This window comes from Amblyraja radiata, chromosome 12, assembly GCF_010909765.2.
Source record: "Amblyraja radiata isolate CabotCenter1 chromosome 12, sAmbRad1.1.pri, whole genome shotgun sequence".
NCBI classification, from domain to species: Eukaryota; Metazoa; Chordata; class Chondrichthyes; order Rajiformes; family Rajidae; genus Amblyraja; species Amblyraja radiata.
This window is the reverse complement of record NC_045967.1, coordinates 22,368,013-22,384,450: the sequence shown is the minus strand read 5'-3', so window position 1 is coordinate 22,384,450 and position 16,438 is coordinate 22,368,013. Positions and strand designations below refer to the sequence as shown.

Genomic DNA, 16,438 nt, shown 5'->3' with positions numbered 1-16,438 from the left:
CAGGGATTCGTACACGCACAAACAAAGTCTACCTGATTTTCTGTCCATTAATTAAATGTGAAATCACCCTGGCCTCCTTTTTCTTTGTGTGTTTCCTGTGGCATTTCACTTTGCGTGTGACAAGTACATTGACTTGTACTCTCAGAGGACTGGCCAGCTGCAAAGCAAACAGGCATCTTAGACAGATCTGCTTCAGCTCCATACAGTGCAACGCAGCTGGCCAGACATGTAATCACAAAAATACTGCAGACTAAACACCCTGAATAACAAAAAGGAAGATTAAAAGTGCTGACTGAAAACTATTCACTTTTATCCCAGGTTTCAGGAGGAAGCTTCCAAAAGGATCAGAGCAGAGTAGTTGTTTGTTTCATTCTTCATGAAATGGCTGCAGACTGTAATTTGCCTCTTTTACTGATACCTGGTGAAAACAATAATCTTTGAAAAATAAAATGAACATTTCAGCTAAGTATAGGTGTGACTGCTATAGATACTGTATATCTTCTACAGTGAAGTATGACAGGCCTTCTTCCATTGAAAATAAAAGGGGTCAGTGTTTGCCACTCTTTATCCCAGCTTATTTCTCAAGTTATGTCATGCATTTGTTGACAAGAAAGTTGTGACTGAACCACAGTGCTCAGGACAAGAGAAAGGTTTCTGGAAGACAAGTAACTTCCAACAGGAGCTACATCTCAAAAAACATATGTCAATTCTGTCAAGCCTTTCATCAAATTACTGTCCCAGTTCTTAACCTGGTAAAAAGGTCGCTGTCACAAGTTTGTCTTTCACAGTATCTTTAATTCAGCTTTTCTTGGGAGAATTTATTCTTCATCTCCCAATTTTTGCTGACTTTTGGAAGAATATATTTAATTTATCTGTAAAAACCTCAGATATCCCCCCCCCCCCCCACCTTGGGAAAGCAGCCAACATAATGATATCATAATCACACATCCCAGTGATTCTCTCTCCTTGCCTCGCCTGACAAAACAATGTACAAAAGCTTGAAAATCTTTCATCAGACTTCAAGAACAGCTTCTTCGCCGGAGGTATGTGGAGGTTTTGGAAATGGTGCAGAGGAGGTTTACCAGAATGATGCCTGGATCAGAGGGCATAGCTCCAAGGAGTGGTTGGACAATCTTGGATTGTTTTCTCTGGATTGCCAGAGTTTGATGGGAAACCTGATAGACATAAAAGGTTATGAGGCATAGATAGTATAGTCAGTCAGAACCTTTTCCCCAGGATGGAAATATCAAATAATAGAGGGCATTGCTTTAAGGTGAGAAAGGCAAAGCTTAAATGAGATGCATGGGAAATATGTTTTACACAGAGGGTGGTAAGTGGCTGGAGTGCTGGTGGAGATAGATATGATAGTGGCATTTATGGAACTTTTTGATAGGCACATAGCTATGTGGGAATGAAGAGATATCAATTATGTGTAGATTCAGATAAGATTTGATCTTGTCATTATGTTCGGCACAGACATTGTGGGTTGAATGGCCTGTTGCTGTACTGTTCTATTTGCTTAACACTCACAACCAAGCTGTCAGGGAATAGAACATGTGTCAGAAGGAACTGCAGATGCTGGTTTAAACCGAAGATAGACACAAAAAGCTGGAGTAACTCAGCGGGACAGGCAGCATCTCTGGAGAGACTCTGAAGAAGGGTCTCGATCCAAAACATCACCCATTCCTTCTCTCCAGAGATGCTGCCTGTTCCGCTGAGTTACTCCAGCTGTTTGTGTCCAACTTCAGAGAATATAACATTCCTAATAGTCTTCCGATGGGAATTAGTATGTTGTTGAAGTTCAGGGTCTTCCTCTATTTCAGGCAACACCTTATATTCAGGCTGAAGGCTGAAGAGGCACAATCTTCCAGAGGAAATGTTTGCCATTTGATTTGCCATTCACTCAAATTCGATACATTCAGTTCATTATCTCTCAAATATTCATTCAGATATTAACAGTCAAATGAAAATAATGCACAGAACTACTATATGCAAAAAAAATTGTTCAAATTCTGTTCAATCTGGCCGGCGGATAAAAAGTCACCCTTGGTTACATGACTTAAATGCCAAATATTGTAGCATAAAGATAACTATCTATAACGTGAAGTTAATTAAACCAAACTTCAGAAGTGGAATATAACACATTCGCTGAAATATCATGTATAAATCATCATTCTCAGTGATAGTTTAAATTATAGAAATTTTATTTTTTTATTTTGAGAAATGAAAGATAAAAGGGTAAGGTCTACCTTACATAGTTTGAAACCAGCAGGGATACATTTAACCAGAAACCATGACTAAATGATGTCCTGCAAGATTCTAGGAGTGCACAAGGAGACAAATAGCTCCAGATTTAAGCTTCTGAAAAAACCACCATTCACTACCATTACAGAATCACACACTGAGTAATAGTCTGGTTGACAAGAGATCTGGTTGTGCAGATTAGGCATGTATCCCCTTGCATATGTCATGGGAAGAAATGATCAGACAGGCAGAGACAAGATTCAAGTATGTGCTCAAAGCCTCTTTTGGAAAAATGCAGCATTCTAGTTGACGCTGGGAAGTGTGGCCCATGACTGGTCAAGGTGGAGACGGAACATTTAGGATATTAATAATCCTGAGTCCCTAAAGAGTAGGCACGAGCCCTGATGAGCAGCAAAATTAAGCCTCAAACCACCTATTAGCCTGCCCCATTGAGGCACCTCCTATCCCATCCACAACTGTTGAAGCCATGTCAACCTCATCAGGCATCCACGAGCACAAAAAAAACTGAAATGGAAGAGCAAATCATTCTCAGTCCTGAGAGATAGCCTAGGCAGGAGAGAAAGGAAAACATGATATAATCTGATACCTAAAGAATTGTTAGAGGGAAATACTATCTTTGGTGGTGCAACCCACATCATCACACAATTAGAGTATAAAGTAAATGCCAGAAAATGAAGTCACCAAGTATCTCATCACACAAAAGATAGGAACTCCAGAACCCCCCTCATCTGTATCCACCTATTATTTGCTTGGTTTTATCCAAGCCCCGCCTCTCTTGACCTGCTTTCTACGATCAGTCTGAAGGATCCCAACCCAAAACGTTGTTTGTCTATTTCCTCCACAGTTGTTGCCTGATCTGCTGAGTTGCTCCAGCACTTCATGTTTTTCTCAAGGTTCCATCACCTGCAGTTGTTTGTGGTCATCACGGAAAATTAAAGTTTACATATTCAGAACAGATATATGAAGATTCCAATTAGGAGCAGGAGTAGGCCACTTGAGCCTGCTTTGCCATTTAATAAGATCATGGGAGTTGAGTGTAAACTGAACTCAGCATTCTCTTCCATCTTCTGTAATCTTTCAACAACTTGCTAATCAAAAATCCATGAAATAAGAATTAACCGTAACAAAGGCTAAGGGATGGAATGGGTTTTCCTGCTTCTGTGTTACTGGAATGGAGACACGCTTTTGATCCAATGCTGGCATACCAAGTAAGGAGATGATCTAGTAGTACTTTTGTAGGGACAATTAGGAGACCATTGATCACAGTAATATTGGTATTGGTATTGATAGTCATTGATATTGATTTGTTCTTATCGTGTAACAAAATACAGCAATAAACTTTGTTTTGCATCAAATTATACCATATGCGAGTACATCAGGTAGTGCAAACGAGAAAATAAACAGAGTGCAAAATATAATGTTAAAAAAAAAGTGCAAGGATCATAATTGAATAGATTGAAAGAATCAGGAATTTATTCTTAGCAGATGAGAGGCACAGTACATGCAAGGGCTGAATAACAGCAGGGAAGAATCTGTGCTTGAAAGATGCTTTCATTGATGAAGTGAAGGCAAGATTATTTATTAGGAGACTGAAGAAAGCAACCCCACTTTCACTGTTGCTGTGCACTGAATAAAACCATTGCTAACAGCTATTTTGATAGAAGCTGGGAAGTGGAAGCATTGTGGTTTGACAGGTATACTTCTCTGCTATCAGAGCTATGCCTATTGTTTCCTCAACAAATGCTTTTGTTTCTTACTTATTTCAAATCTAGCAAATCAACCCAGTCAACAACTTTACTTTTCATTAAACCAATGCATCTGTAAAAGGAAATAGAATGTAATTTAAGATCATTTTGAAGTGGAAAAATCACCCTTAAGAAGTAATGGATGAATTCTTGCAAAAGAAAAAAGTGATTTCCTTTGCTTCCTAGAATAGATAAAGGGATACTGGATTGTCTCGTTAGTTGTATACTATATTGACTTGTGCATTAATGTGTGTGGACATGACAAATTGAAAGAAAAATGAAGATCGTCAGATAAGCTTTGCCCTTTTGAAATTATTCTGCTCTAGCCTCTCCTACTTTGCACAGTTCCCCTACGATTAATGTCTTACACAGATAAACTTAAAAATAATAATCTATCATCTAAGGTGGAGAATTACAGTTGATGATAATAATACATGGCACTTAATCTAATGGGTTAAAAGTTCCACTGTCAGAGATGGGTCAAGTATTCAGATGCTAATATGTTAGTAGTTTCTAGGACATCCTAGGACCTAATCGCACTTCCAGATGAGGCAGAGAATCACCTGTACATCCTCCAACATATGGTGTTCAGTATTTTTGATGAGGCCTCCTCTACATCGGTGAGACCAAATAAAAAATAGGCAACTGCTTGCCAACCACCTAAACTCTGTCCACTATTGCCATATTGATCTTCTGGTTTCAAGCCATTTTAATTCCCCTTCACATTCCCGCACTGGACTGTCTGTCCTTGGACTGCTCCACTGCCAGGGTGAGGACAAGCACAAATGAGAGGAACAGCACCTCATATTCTACTTGGGTAGTCTACAACACAATGGCACTATTCCACTTTCATGTCACCCGTGCTCCCTCTGTCCCTTTCCTCCTACCTATGCTGGTTTTCTCTCATAACCCTTCTCCCCACCTTACCCTCCAGGTTCCAGTCACCCTGTTTCTTTCCATTTCCCCACCTACTTAATTTGTCCATCATCAACACAATTCTCCTACTCGATTCCCTTTGTCACCAGGCCTACGACACAACCCTCCCATCCCTCTGTTGTTACCATCTGCCACCATTCCACCTTATTTAATTCCACTCTTCACCCTCATTTCTTTTCAGACTCCAGAATCTGCACCTTTTGTTTTCCATTTATTACCTCCCAGCCTCTCCTGTTACATCTACCCTTCAATTCGCAGTTTTACTGATTGTATAGGGCCTGTCCCACTTGGGCGTCATTTGCGCGTCATTTACGCAACATAATTTACGCGTCACAGCGCACGTGATGCGCGCATGGTGCACATCATTGTCACCTACCCCTCAGCTAACAATGATCCATTCTACATTTTCCTTGACCTGCATCCCCTTCGATCTCTCAATTTCACACCTTATCCTTCCATATCTCTATGTCTCCCTCTCTTCTGACTCATTCTGAAGGAGGGTCTCAACCTGAAATTTCACCCATTCCTTCTCGCCAGAGATGCTGTCTGTCCCTCTGAGTTACATTTACGTCTATCCCCCATATGACTTTACTTGCCCATCGACCCCTATTCTCTTGGATCCACTTAACATGTGCTAACTCTTGCACCACCTCTCTCCTCACCTCATTCTATTGGCAATTTCCCCCTGCATTGTTCCTCCGCTGGGAGAGAGTGTCTCTCGAAATGTAAGTTCGTCCAGGAAGGCACAATATTGAAATGCTACTGCACTACCACAAGTGGATGAGTATAATTGCAATGTGACAAGTTACATTGAGATTTCCCTTAATAAATGTGATCATAAGAATTTATAATGAGAAACAAATGGTACAGTGTGCAGTCAGACATGAGATTTTTGATTTAATATTTATTTTCCCTGTGTACAGAATTTTCTGCCTGAGAAAGATTTTACATATTTACCCAAAACTCAAGATGATTTAATGTACGTATGTTTTTACAGCGGGCGAACGGGGCCTATTTCGATCCTTTACTTGATCACTATGGATACTGCTGTATCGAATGCCGCCGTGGACACCAGCATTGCCAACGGGTCTGTGAGCCTCTCGGTGGCTACATGCCCTACCCTTACAATTACAGAGGTTGTCGTGTTATCTGTCGGGTTATCATGCCATGCAACTGGTGGGTTGCACGCATGCTTGGGAGGGTTTGAAAAGAGTTCTCTGCAGTTACTGAACCAGTACCCAAAGTCCCTGTCCATCACATTTGATTTTCTCACCTCTAAAATAACCACCGCAATGGCATCCACTGATTGACAATTTTTAAATGATTCATTTGATGTTCCGAAGAAAAGTTCAAATGTCATAGAAACATAGAAATTAGGTGCAGGAGTAGGCCATTCTGCCCTTCGAGCCAGCACCGCCATTCAATATTCTCATGACTGATCATCCAAAATCAGTACTCCTCCGTTCCTGCTTTCTCCCCATATCCCTTGATTCCATTAGCCCTAAGGGCTATATCTATCTCTCTCTTCAATACAGTGAATTGGCCTCCACTGACTTCTGTGGCAGAGAATTCCACAGAGGATGGCTGACTTTTTTGTTAGTAAGTTTCTATCAGAAGTTCCTCTAAGTTTATTGAAAATAAGAAAAGATAATAATATCCTTGGAACTTCATTCGAGTAACTGCCTGTAGATCTGTGATATTCCATTCATATTGTGGGGCCATGGTTTAAGATTGACCAGTAAATCCCAAGATTGTGGCCCTAACGCCATTTTCACTCAACCAATTTCTGGCCCAGAAACACTAGTCCTTCCTTTATAATTACACTTTTATTGTAAACTTTTGGACTTTCCAAAAATATTAAAATGGCAATCTAGCTTTAGAATACATGACAAAAACACATCACACTTCCCAAATAGAAAAAATCACGTTGGTCAATAGAAAATCAAGGTTTCAATTTAAAAAAATCATGTTTTCTTCCAATAATAAATGTTGCCATATTAATCAAAGAATTATTCATGATGCCCCACAGCTGGATCAGCAGAAGAAAGAAAAATCCTTTATTGAGATTTGCATATTTATATTGATCATTTCTGCACCATTTAGTATTTTATTTCTAGATAAATCTTGTTCACTGTGGCTTGCTTAAGAAAATTATCTGTGAGTTGGCTGCACTTCCATACCACAAACATTGTTGTATTTCATACACCTTTTATATATTAAAGGAATCTATTATTTTAGAAATATATTATACTTAAACCAGGTCTTTTACTTCTACAAAATTAATAAACATATCTTGTTATAAAAACTAAGACCAAATTTAGTTTCTCATTCCTTGTGTGCTCCATGGTCTGTATTTCCTGAACATAATCAGCCCCTGTTTTGAACAAAGAAGGCAAAGGAGTTATATTTTATACTTTTAATGGGACATACTTAGGCACACATGCCTGTGCTTTAGCACTAAGATAATACATTTTGCATTACTTGCAGGGCAATGATAAAACCTGCTCTGGGACAATCTTCTATAGGATGGGCCACATGTTTGACACCCCCACCTGATACTACTTGCTATACAATGTACATGAATTTAATACATTTCTTTTGCTGGTATTTTGATCTTATTTTTATTGATTTATGGCCTCTATCAGACGCAAGATCATATATCACGCAGAATTAAACTGGAATAAGAAACACCTGTCCAGAAACCCATTCCAACCCAGCCCAATCTTGCACAAATCCATTTAAATGGATAGAATGTGCTTGTTGTACACCACACCAATGTTTCTGCCATGGTCCCTGCAGGTATCCAAACTGAATTAAATAAAAAATGCTTTTAAAACCAGGTAGAGTAATTCTTCCAAAGTAAAGACCAGAGTATCCTTATGTGCTAACTCCAATGACGAACAGGTATGTAGGTTAATTGGCTCGGTAAATGTAAAAATTGTCCTTAGTGTGTGTAGGATAGTGTTAATGTGCGGTGCTCACTGGTCGGCACTAAATCAGTGGGCCAAAGACACATTGCTAACTGGACTAAACTAAAACAATGCTGTAAAAGAGCAGTGATTTGTGGATAACTAACGGTGCTATTTGTAATTTAATTTGATCTTTGTACAAGTGGCATCTTCTGCAGAAGCACGAGAATATTTGGCTCAGTTTATGCAATGCTGAAAAATGTCACTTATGTTGGCTAAAGGCCCATTTTCAGATTAGTTTGTGTGTAGTTTAGAATGCTGCAAATCTCAGTGGGTTATGCCAATGGCTGGTTTGAACTTGGAATCAGTTTAAGTTGCATAACTCCACTAATTGAAAATGTCAGTGTTTCTCCAAGAGAAGCATGCTATTGGCCATTTCTGGGTTGTTTCACGTCATTCAGAAATTTTGACTGGCATTTCCTGTTGTAATATGATTCTAACTCGGTTTCCATTTTGAAGTCCATTGAGTGTCGTTATTCTCCGGCCAATGCTACTTCACAGGACATTGGATGGACATAAATATCCAGGTCTTTAGGCCATACCAACCTAATAATAACACAACACCAACTCCCATCTTGTAGTTCCTTGTTTTACCAACACATATTTCATCTTCTGAAGCCCGATCAACCCGTCCAAAGACAGCTATTTCCCCTCAACCAATCGCTTCACCCACAATGATGGCAGTTTCAGTCCCCATAATGATTTCCATTATCTCCAACACCAACCTCCACCCCACACACCTCACCATTTCCACCACTCAACGACAACTCTTGGCCTCCAATTTCCCTCACCTCTCCCCCCAATGTATTAGACTTTGGTTCAGTCCCTCCCATTCTCTCTCTCCCTTCTTCACTTCCATCACAGGCTCCTGTACATTTATGTTATGAAAGTGTGTGACACCCTTAGTTTGTTGTGACTGCTGCTGTGTGTCGGTGAGATAAAACATTCACTGCTGCCCATTCCCATTCCCATTACCATTCCCACTCGCTCTGCCCTTCACTCACACTGACCACGCCACACATCACAACACCAGACCACAGCCTCTCTAATGTGCGCTAAGGGGAACAATAGCATTTCCAGGCAACAATAGAACAGTAGAACAGCCAGAGATTTGAAACAGAATCAGGTCTGTCCCTACCCAGATTTCTATTCACTGCAGGTGCTGCCATTGTTAAAATTTGATATCAGGTACCTGAAAGATTCCATTTCACTGGTAGACACATTGCTAACTGGACCTAAGAACTCCAAGCCAAACCAAGTTGAGAAAATAAATGAATAGATTTGATGTAAAGTTACTCAGTGCTAGAATCTCAAGCAGCGAAATACATATCTGGATTTGTAGGGTCCAAAAACATAAATACTTATCTCCTTCCAACACCCTGTGAAGTAGTATTGGCCTGGGAAATATGGCATTCTGTGAACTTCTGTCATGGAAATTGAATTGGGATCCGGATTTCAACAGGATATGCCTGTCAACATTTCTGAATGATGTAAAGCAATCCAGAAATGGCAAATGACATTAAACATTACTCAGCAACAATTTCATCTGATGAACACCTGCCGAACTCAGTGACTGCGACTTAATGCGACTCGATTTAGCCAAGTTTAATTTGTATTTTAAACCAGATATTACTCAGATTTGGATGCTTTCTTCCACAGATTTCCATATATACAGTACAGATTTTATTCGATTGGCAGTATTTCCCTTCATCTTTTTTATATATGTTCTCTTCTCAGCCATCACACATATCACAGGACTTTATTTCTCATCTAATGCTCCTCCACACTACTTTTGGTTCTTGCTGCCGTCAACTTTGATGGAAAAGGGAAATTAACTGGTGTGTAGGATGGAGTAACTTCTTTCATTGCTTAGGGTGGAGCTATAATGATTATGATAAATGATATTAAAACATTTATTACCATTATTGTTTATAGTTATTGCATGGTTTAATAAAAGGTTTGTCACAAATGTGTACGGTTGTGTCTATTTTTACCTACCCTAGCGTTTGCCTTATTATGTTGAAGAAAATTAAGGCAGTCTTTCAGAGTCTTGTTGACAGTTGCATGAGCCTCTACAGACCCCTCGTCTCCAGCAAGTGTTACATGTGGACGTGTTCATCAGTACCTTTAAATGTCCCAAATATTGACCTGAACGCACCACTGATTGGTAGTATATAAAATAGCTTGTAACTGCTTCGAAGTTGGTAGGCTCAGGATGGAGAGGGGGAATGCAGAGAAAGTTATAGAAATGTCAAAAGAACACAATTTTGGAATTTATATTTGAACAAAATTAAACTGCAACATTTCCTATAATCCAAAGATTATGTCAAAATTTGAATTATAGCAATAACTTGTTTAACCCAGGCGATGATTTTTTGCTTGTAACCTGATCAGATTGCATTGGTTTTGACAATTAACAAATAAAACTGCGCATGGTGGAAATTTGAAACAAAAACAGTAAATGTTGGAAACACTCAGTTGGTCATGCAGCATCTGTAGAAAGAGAACCAGTTAACAGAAGGGACCAACACAGGTGAGCATTGAACTGCGCAGTAACAGCACTAATTGTTGTGCCATTGTGCCATCCAACTAGGGCGGCAAGTGGTGCAGCTAGTTCATTCCTGAATTTGGGTGCTGTTTGTGTGGAGTTTAAATGTTATCTCTCTGACTATGTGGACGCTCTGATTTCCTGCTTTAGCCCAAAGATGTACAGGTCAGTAAGTAGGCTGGCCAGTGCAAATTGCTCAAAGTGTGTGATGAGTGTTCGGAGGAATTGAGGGGTGGGAGGGAATCGTGAAGCTGGAAAAAGTGCAGAGAAGATTTATGAGGATGTTGTCATGATTTGATCGCCTGAGCTCTAGAGAGAGGTTGGACAGGCTAGGACTTTATTCCTTGCAACGCAGAAGGCTGAGGGGTGATCTTATCGAGGTGTATAAAATCATGAGGGGAATAGAAAGGGTGAATGCACAGTCTTTTACCCAGAGTGAGGAAATCGAGAACCAGTGGACAGAGGTTTAAGGTGAGAGGGGCTGCCAGAGGAGATAGTTGCAGCAGGTACATTAACAACATTTAAAATACATTTGGACAGGTACATGGATAGGAAAGATTTAGAGAGATAGTAGACTAAGTGGGACCCGTTGGGTCCCATGTTCACACGGGAGGGCTGGTCCCCCAACGCAATATTCCACCTCACCACCAAATCCAATATTGGTGGCCAGTGGGAGGGGAGGGAGGGGGCTTTTGGGAGCGCTGATATGGGTGTTGTGGGTGTTGTGGGCTGAAGGCACGTCTCCAGAGGGCTAGTATGGATATTGTGGGCCAAATGGATTCTTGGGGTAGCAGCTCAGTCCCTCAAGCCTGATGTGCTGGCAGCTCACTCGTGGCTGGTGGGCTGGCAGTTGACTCACGGCTATTCCTTGAAATTCCACTTCAAGCAGGGTGCAAGGCCATCGAATTCAAGTGCAGTTGGATTTATGATATCAAAGTAGAATACACAAAAGACATTTGTGCAAATCCAAAGAAAATGGAAGATTAGCTCATCCTAACTTTCTTTTTTACTACTGGGCAACTAACATTAAAAATATAATCTTTATGTTGGACGATACATGTCAACAGGTAAATTGGTTAAAAATGGAGAGGGAAGATTGTTTGCTTTTTAATATAGGCTCGATTCTCCTATCCAATACATTTGAATAAGTCAACGTGTGAGCAAAATCCGATAATACACAGTACTTTACGTAACTGGAAACAGTTGAAATTAAGTCTTAAACTGAGAAAATTGTCTCTCCTTCTGCCTATTGCAAACAATCCCTCGTTTAAACCGTCTACTTTAGATAGGGTGTTTGTTCAATGGAAAACCCTGGGAATTAATACTGTGGGAGTCCCCTCTATAAGAGGGGGACTCTCTTTTCTTTTCAAGAACTACAGGAGAAATACCACTTGAATGCAAACTATTTTTTTAGATACTTTCAAATCCGTGATTATGGGAAAACATACACACAAGATTGTCCTTTTATGGGTCCAGATATATTAGACAATTGTTTGAATAGACATGCCGATACAAGTAAGTTGATATCTGACATTTATAACACTCTCTTAAATATTGATACCCCACCTTCTGTGATTTATAGGCGAGCATGGGAGGACGAGTTGGGTTTACCTATTTCAAAAGATATATGGGAGGAAAGCCTACTATACATACACTACTGTTCTTTAAATGTCAGGCATTGCCTGATACAATTCAAAATATTCCATAGGTTATTCTATTCAAAGACCAAATTGAATAAGATTTTTCCAACTGTCTCCTCTATCTGTGATAAATGTCACCTCCAAGAAGCCACCCTAACCCATGCCTTTGTATCCTGTATAAAAAAACAAGATTTCTGGACGGGAATATTCGATACCATCTCTAAAACACTCAAAATTCAACTGGAGTCAGATGCAAAACTAATAATTTTAGGAATGTCAGAGGGCTGCTCTAAGTTAACGACATTCCAAAGACGTTTCCTTGACTGTGGCTTAATCACTGCGAAAAAACATATTACATTCTGGAAAAACATAACAGTTCCCACAATGAATATGTGGATCACAGAAATGACCATTTCAAGCAGGATGCAAGGGCACCAAATTTGTGCAGTTTCTTACCACTTCAAGCAGGGTGCAAGGCCACCAAATTCAAGTGCAGTTTCATACCACTTTAAGCAGGGTGCAAGGCCACCAAATTCAAGTGCAGTTTCATACCACTTTAAGAGGGGTGCAAGGCCACCAAATTCAAGTGCAGTTTCATACCACTTCAAGCAGGGTGCAAGGCCACCAAATTCAAGTGCAGTTTCACACCACTTCAGGCAGGGTGCAAGGCCACCAAATTCAAGTGCAGTTTCATACCACTTTAAGCAGGGTGCAAGGCCACCAAATTCAAGTGCAGTTTCATACCACTTTAAGCAGGGTGCAAGGCCACCAAATTCAAGTGCAGTTTCATACCACTTTAAGAGGGGTGCAAGGCCACCAAATTCAAGTGCAGTTTCACACCACTTCAGGCAGGGTGCAAGGCCACCAAATTCAAGTGCAGTTTCTTACCACTTCAAGCAGGGTGCAAGGCCACCAAATTCAAGTGCAGTTTCATACCACTTTAAGCAGGGTGCAAGGCCACCAAATTCAAGTGCAGTTTCATACCACTTTAAGAGGGGTGCAAGGCCACCAAATTCAAGTGCAGTTTCATACCACTTCAAGCAGGGTGCAAGGCCACCAAATTCAAGTGCAGTTTCTTACCACTTCAAGCAGGGTGCAAGGCCACCAAATTCAAGTGCAGTTTCATACCACTTTAAGCAGGGTGCAAGGCCACCAAATTCAAGTGCAGTTTCATACCACTTTAAGAGGGGTGCAAGGCCACCAGATTCAAGTGCAGTTTCATACCACTTCATGCAGGGTGCAAGGCCACCAAATTCAAGTGCAGTTTCACACCACTTTAAGCAGGGTGCAAGGCCACCAAATTCAAGTGCAGTTTCACACCACTTTAAGCAGGGTGCAAGGCCACCAAATTCAAGTGCAGTTTCACACCACTACAAGCAGGGTGCAAGGCCACCAAATTCAAGTGCAGTTTCATACCACTTCAAGCAGGGTACAAGGCCACCAAATTCAAGTGCAGTTTCATACCATTTCAAGCTGGGTGCAAGGCCACCAAATTCAAATACAGTTTCATACCATTTCATGCAGGGTGCAAGGCTAGCACATTCAAATGCAATTTCATACAATTTCATGCAGGGTGGAAGGCCACCACTTTCAAATGCAGTTTCATACCATTTCAAGCAGGGTGAAACCATCATAAAACCACCATAAACCCACACAAAACACCACACTCACAGTTCAGTAGACATTCAGTGTGTTCAGTTGATTCACAGCTCAGACAGAGTTGTGACCTCTCCCTCCCCCATCATGCAGAGACTGAGCTACACCCACATTTCCGGGTTTTATAATCCCTCCCCCGTCCAACCGGAAAAGGTGTGGCCTTCATGGCGTGATTGACAGGAGAGAGATTCTCAATTTTTTTAAACACTAATAACACTTCTATTTTTCATTGATGGGAAAAAACCTCTGCACCTGATGAGCGGAGGGGGCCTGACTAAGATGGCCAAAAATCACAGCCGTAAGTGGTAGCATTTTATCTAACATCAATATACAGTGCAAACACGAAGTTTTCAAGTTTAGACTACCAACCATTTGCAGTGCTTTTACTTCAACCCAAATCCCCACCAACCATTTGCAGTGCTTTTACTTCAACCCAAACCCTTACCAACCATTTGCAGTGCTTTTACTTCCTCAAACCCCCACCAACCATTTGCAGTGTTTTTACTTCAACCCAAAACCCCACCAACCATATGCAGTGCTTTTACTTCAACCCAAACCCTCACCAACCATTTGCAGTGCTTTTACTTCAACCAAAACCCCCACCAACCATATCCAGTGCTTTTACTTCAACCCAAACCACCACCAACTATTTGCAGTGCTTTTATTTCAAACCAACCACATTTTCATTATCAAACCACATTAAGGGCACTCAATGTCAGTAAAACCACACTCACAGTTTAGTAGACATGTGTTATTCACAGCTCAGACTGAGAGAAGTGACCCTCTCACTTCCCCCATCTTGCAGAGACTGACTGAGGCACAACACTTCCAGGTTTTATAGTCCCTCCCACCAGCATGGGCAGCAGAGAAAATGTCAACATTTTTTAAACATTAATAACTCTTTTATGTTTCATCGATGGGAAAAATCATCTTGTCCTGCGCAGCGGAGGGGGACTCTGAGTAAGCTGGCCAAAAATCACAGCCGTAAGTGGCAGTGTTTATTTCTAAAATCATTAAACAGAAAAACAGGAAGTGGTCAAGATCTTACTTTTAGTAATATAGATGGCAGATGGGATTAGCATAGATGGGGCATCTTGCTCGGCATGGGCCGAATGGCCTGTTTCTGTGCTGTCGGACTCTATGACTCAAAGGGGGCTTGTGCTCCTGGAGCTAGTAATACCATTTAATTAAAACAGGAGGAGAAACATTCTCTCAGTATCAACCCCCTAAATCCATCTCAGAATGTTATTTATTTAAATAAAGTCACCTCCCTTCTTCTAAACTTGTAGAGAGTGTAATTCAGCCTGATCTATATTTCCTCATATGAAAACCTTTTCATCCCAAGCAATAATGATATTTCTCTGAAATGCCTCCAACATCAAAATATCCTTCTTTGATAGGAAGATGGAAACTGTCGCAGTACTCCAGATGTGGTCACACTAAAGTCTAATGTATTTGTAGTCAGACCTTTCTACTTTTATCACAGAAATCACAGAATGGTTACAGCACAAGAAGCCTTTCAGTTCATCAAGTTCACACCAATTCGGCAACAGACTAATCCACTTCATCTGCCCTCGGTCCAAAGCCCTGCAAAATCTAATTTTCACACAATTTTCCAGCTCTCTTTTGAATGATACATTTGAACCTTCCTTCATTAATATTGCTGGAAGTGCCTTCCTGGCCCGAAAAACGTACTTTGTAAAATAAATGTTCACATATTACTTCTGATTCTTTTGAAAATCATCTTGATTCTTTGTCTCAAGATCTTGATCCCTCCACCAGAGAGATTAGTTTTTCTCTGTCTACGCCAAATGTTTTTAAAATATCTCTATCAATCCCATCACAGCCTTCCCTGTTTTAAGGAAAACAACCCAGGTTTCCCTAGACCGTACATATTACAACAGTCTCTTATCACTGGAATCACTTTGGTGAATTTCTTCTGCACTTTGTCTAAAGCCTTTATATCTGTTCTACACTCCATCACTTTTGCAATAAAGTCCAACATCCTGATTACCTGCTGTAATACATACAATCCGTGATCCATTTAAGCCAGGGCACTCGAATGATATTTACAACACCACTATTAATCTCTATCCATTTAACAGACCATAGGGCATAGAATAGTACTGCACAGGAACAGGCCATATGTCCATTCCGAACATAACACCAAGATAAACTAATCTAATCTGCCTGCACATGAGCAATATCCTTCCATTCACTGCATTTCCATTGACCTGTCTAAATGCTTCTTAAATGCCACTACCACTCTTGGCAGTACGTTCCAAGCACCCACCACACTTACCCCACACTTCTACTTTACATATGCCCCTTATAAACGTCAGGAATTCTTGCTGAAGCTTTATAGGATTTAGGTTAGTCTGCATTTGGCGTATTATGTGCATTTCTGGTCACCCCATTACAGGAAAGATGAGGTTTTGGAGAGGATGCAGAAGAAGATTATAGAATTCTGTCTGGATTAGAGGTAATTAGCTATAAGGAGAGGTTGGATGAGCTTGGATTGTTTTTCCAGGAGTGTCAGAGGCTGAGGGGGACCTGGTAGAAGCATATACATTTATGAGAGGCAGAACTTTTTTCCCCAGGATGAAAATGTCAAAGGCTACAGGAAACAGCTTTAAGCAAAGAGGGGCTAAATTAAAGGAGATTTGCAGGATAAGTTGT

At 40.5% G+C, this 16,438-nt stretch overlaps 1 protein-coding gene across 1 annotated transcript in view; it reads left to right on the top strand.

Moving 5' to 3' along the window:
* LOC116979005 (leukocyte cell-derived chemotaxin 1-like) overlaps positions 1-9,884 on the top strand; it is a 140,869-nt gene extending 130,985 nt beyond the window's left edge. The window contains exon 7 of the mRNA XM_033030386.1: positions 5,944-9,884. Coding sequence (XP_032886277.1) covers positions 5,944-6,153 — 210 coding nt within the window. The 3' untranslated portion in view covers positions 6,154-9,884. The remainder of the gene's footprint in view (positions 1-5,943) is intronic.
* The last annotated feature ends 6,554 nt before the right edge of the window (positions 9,885-16,438 follow it).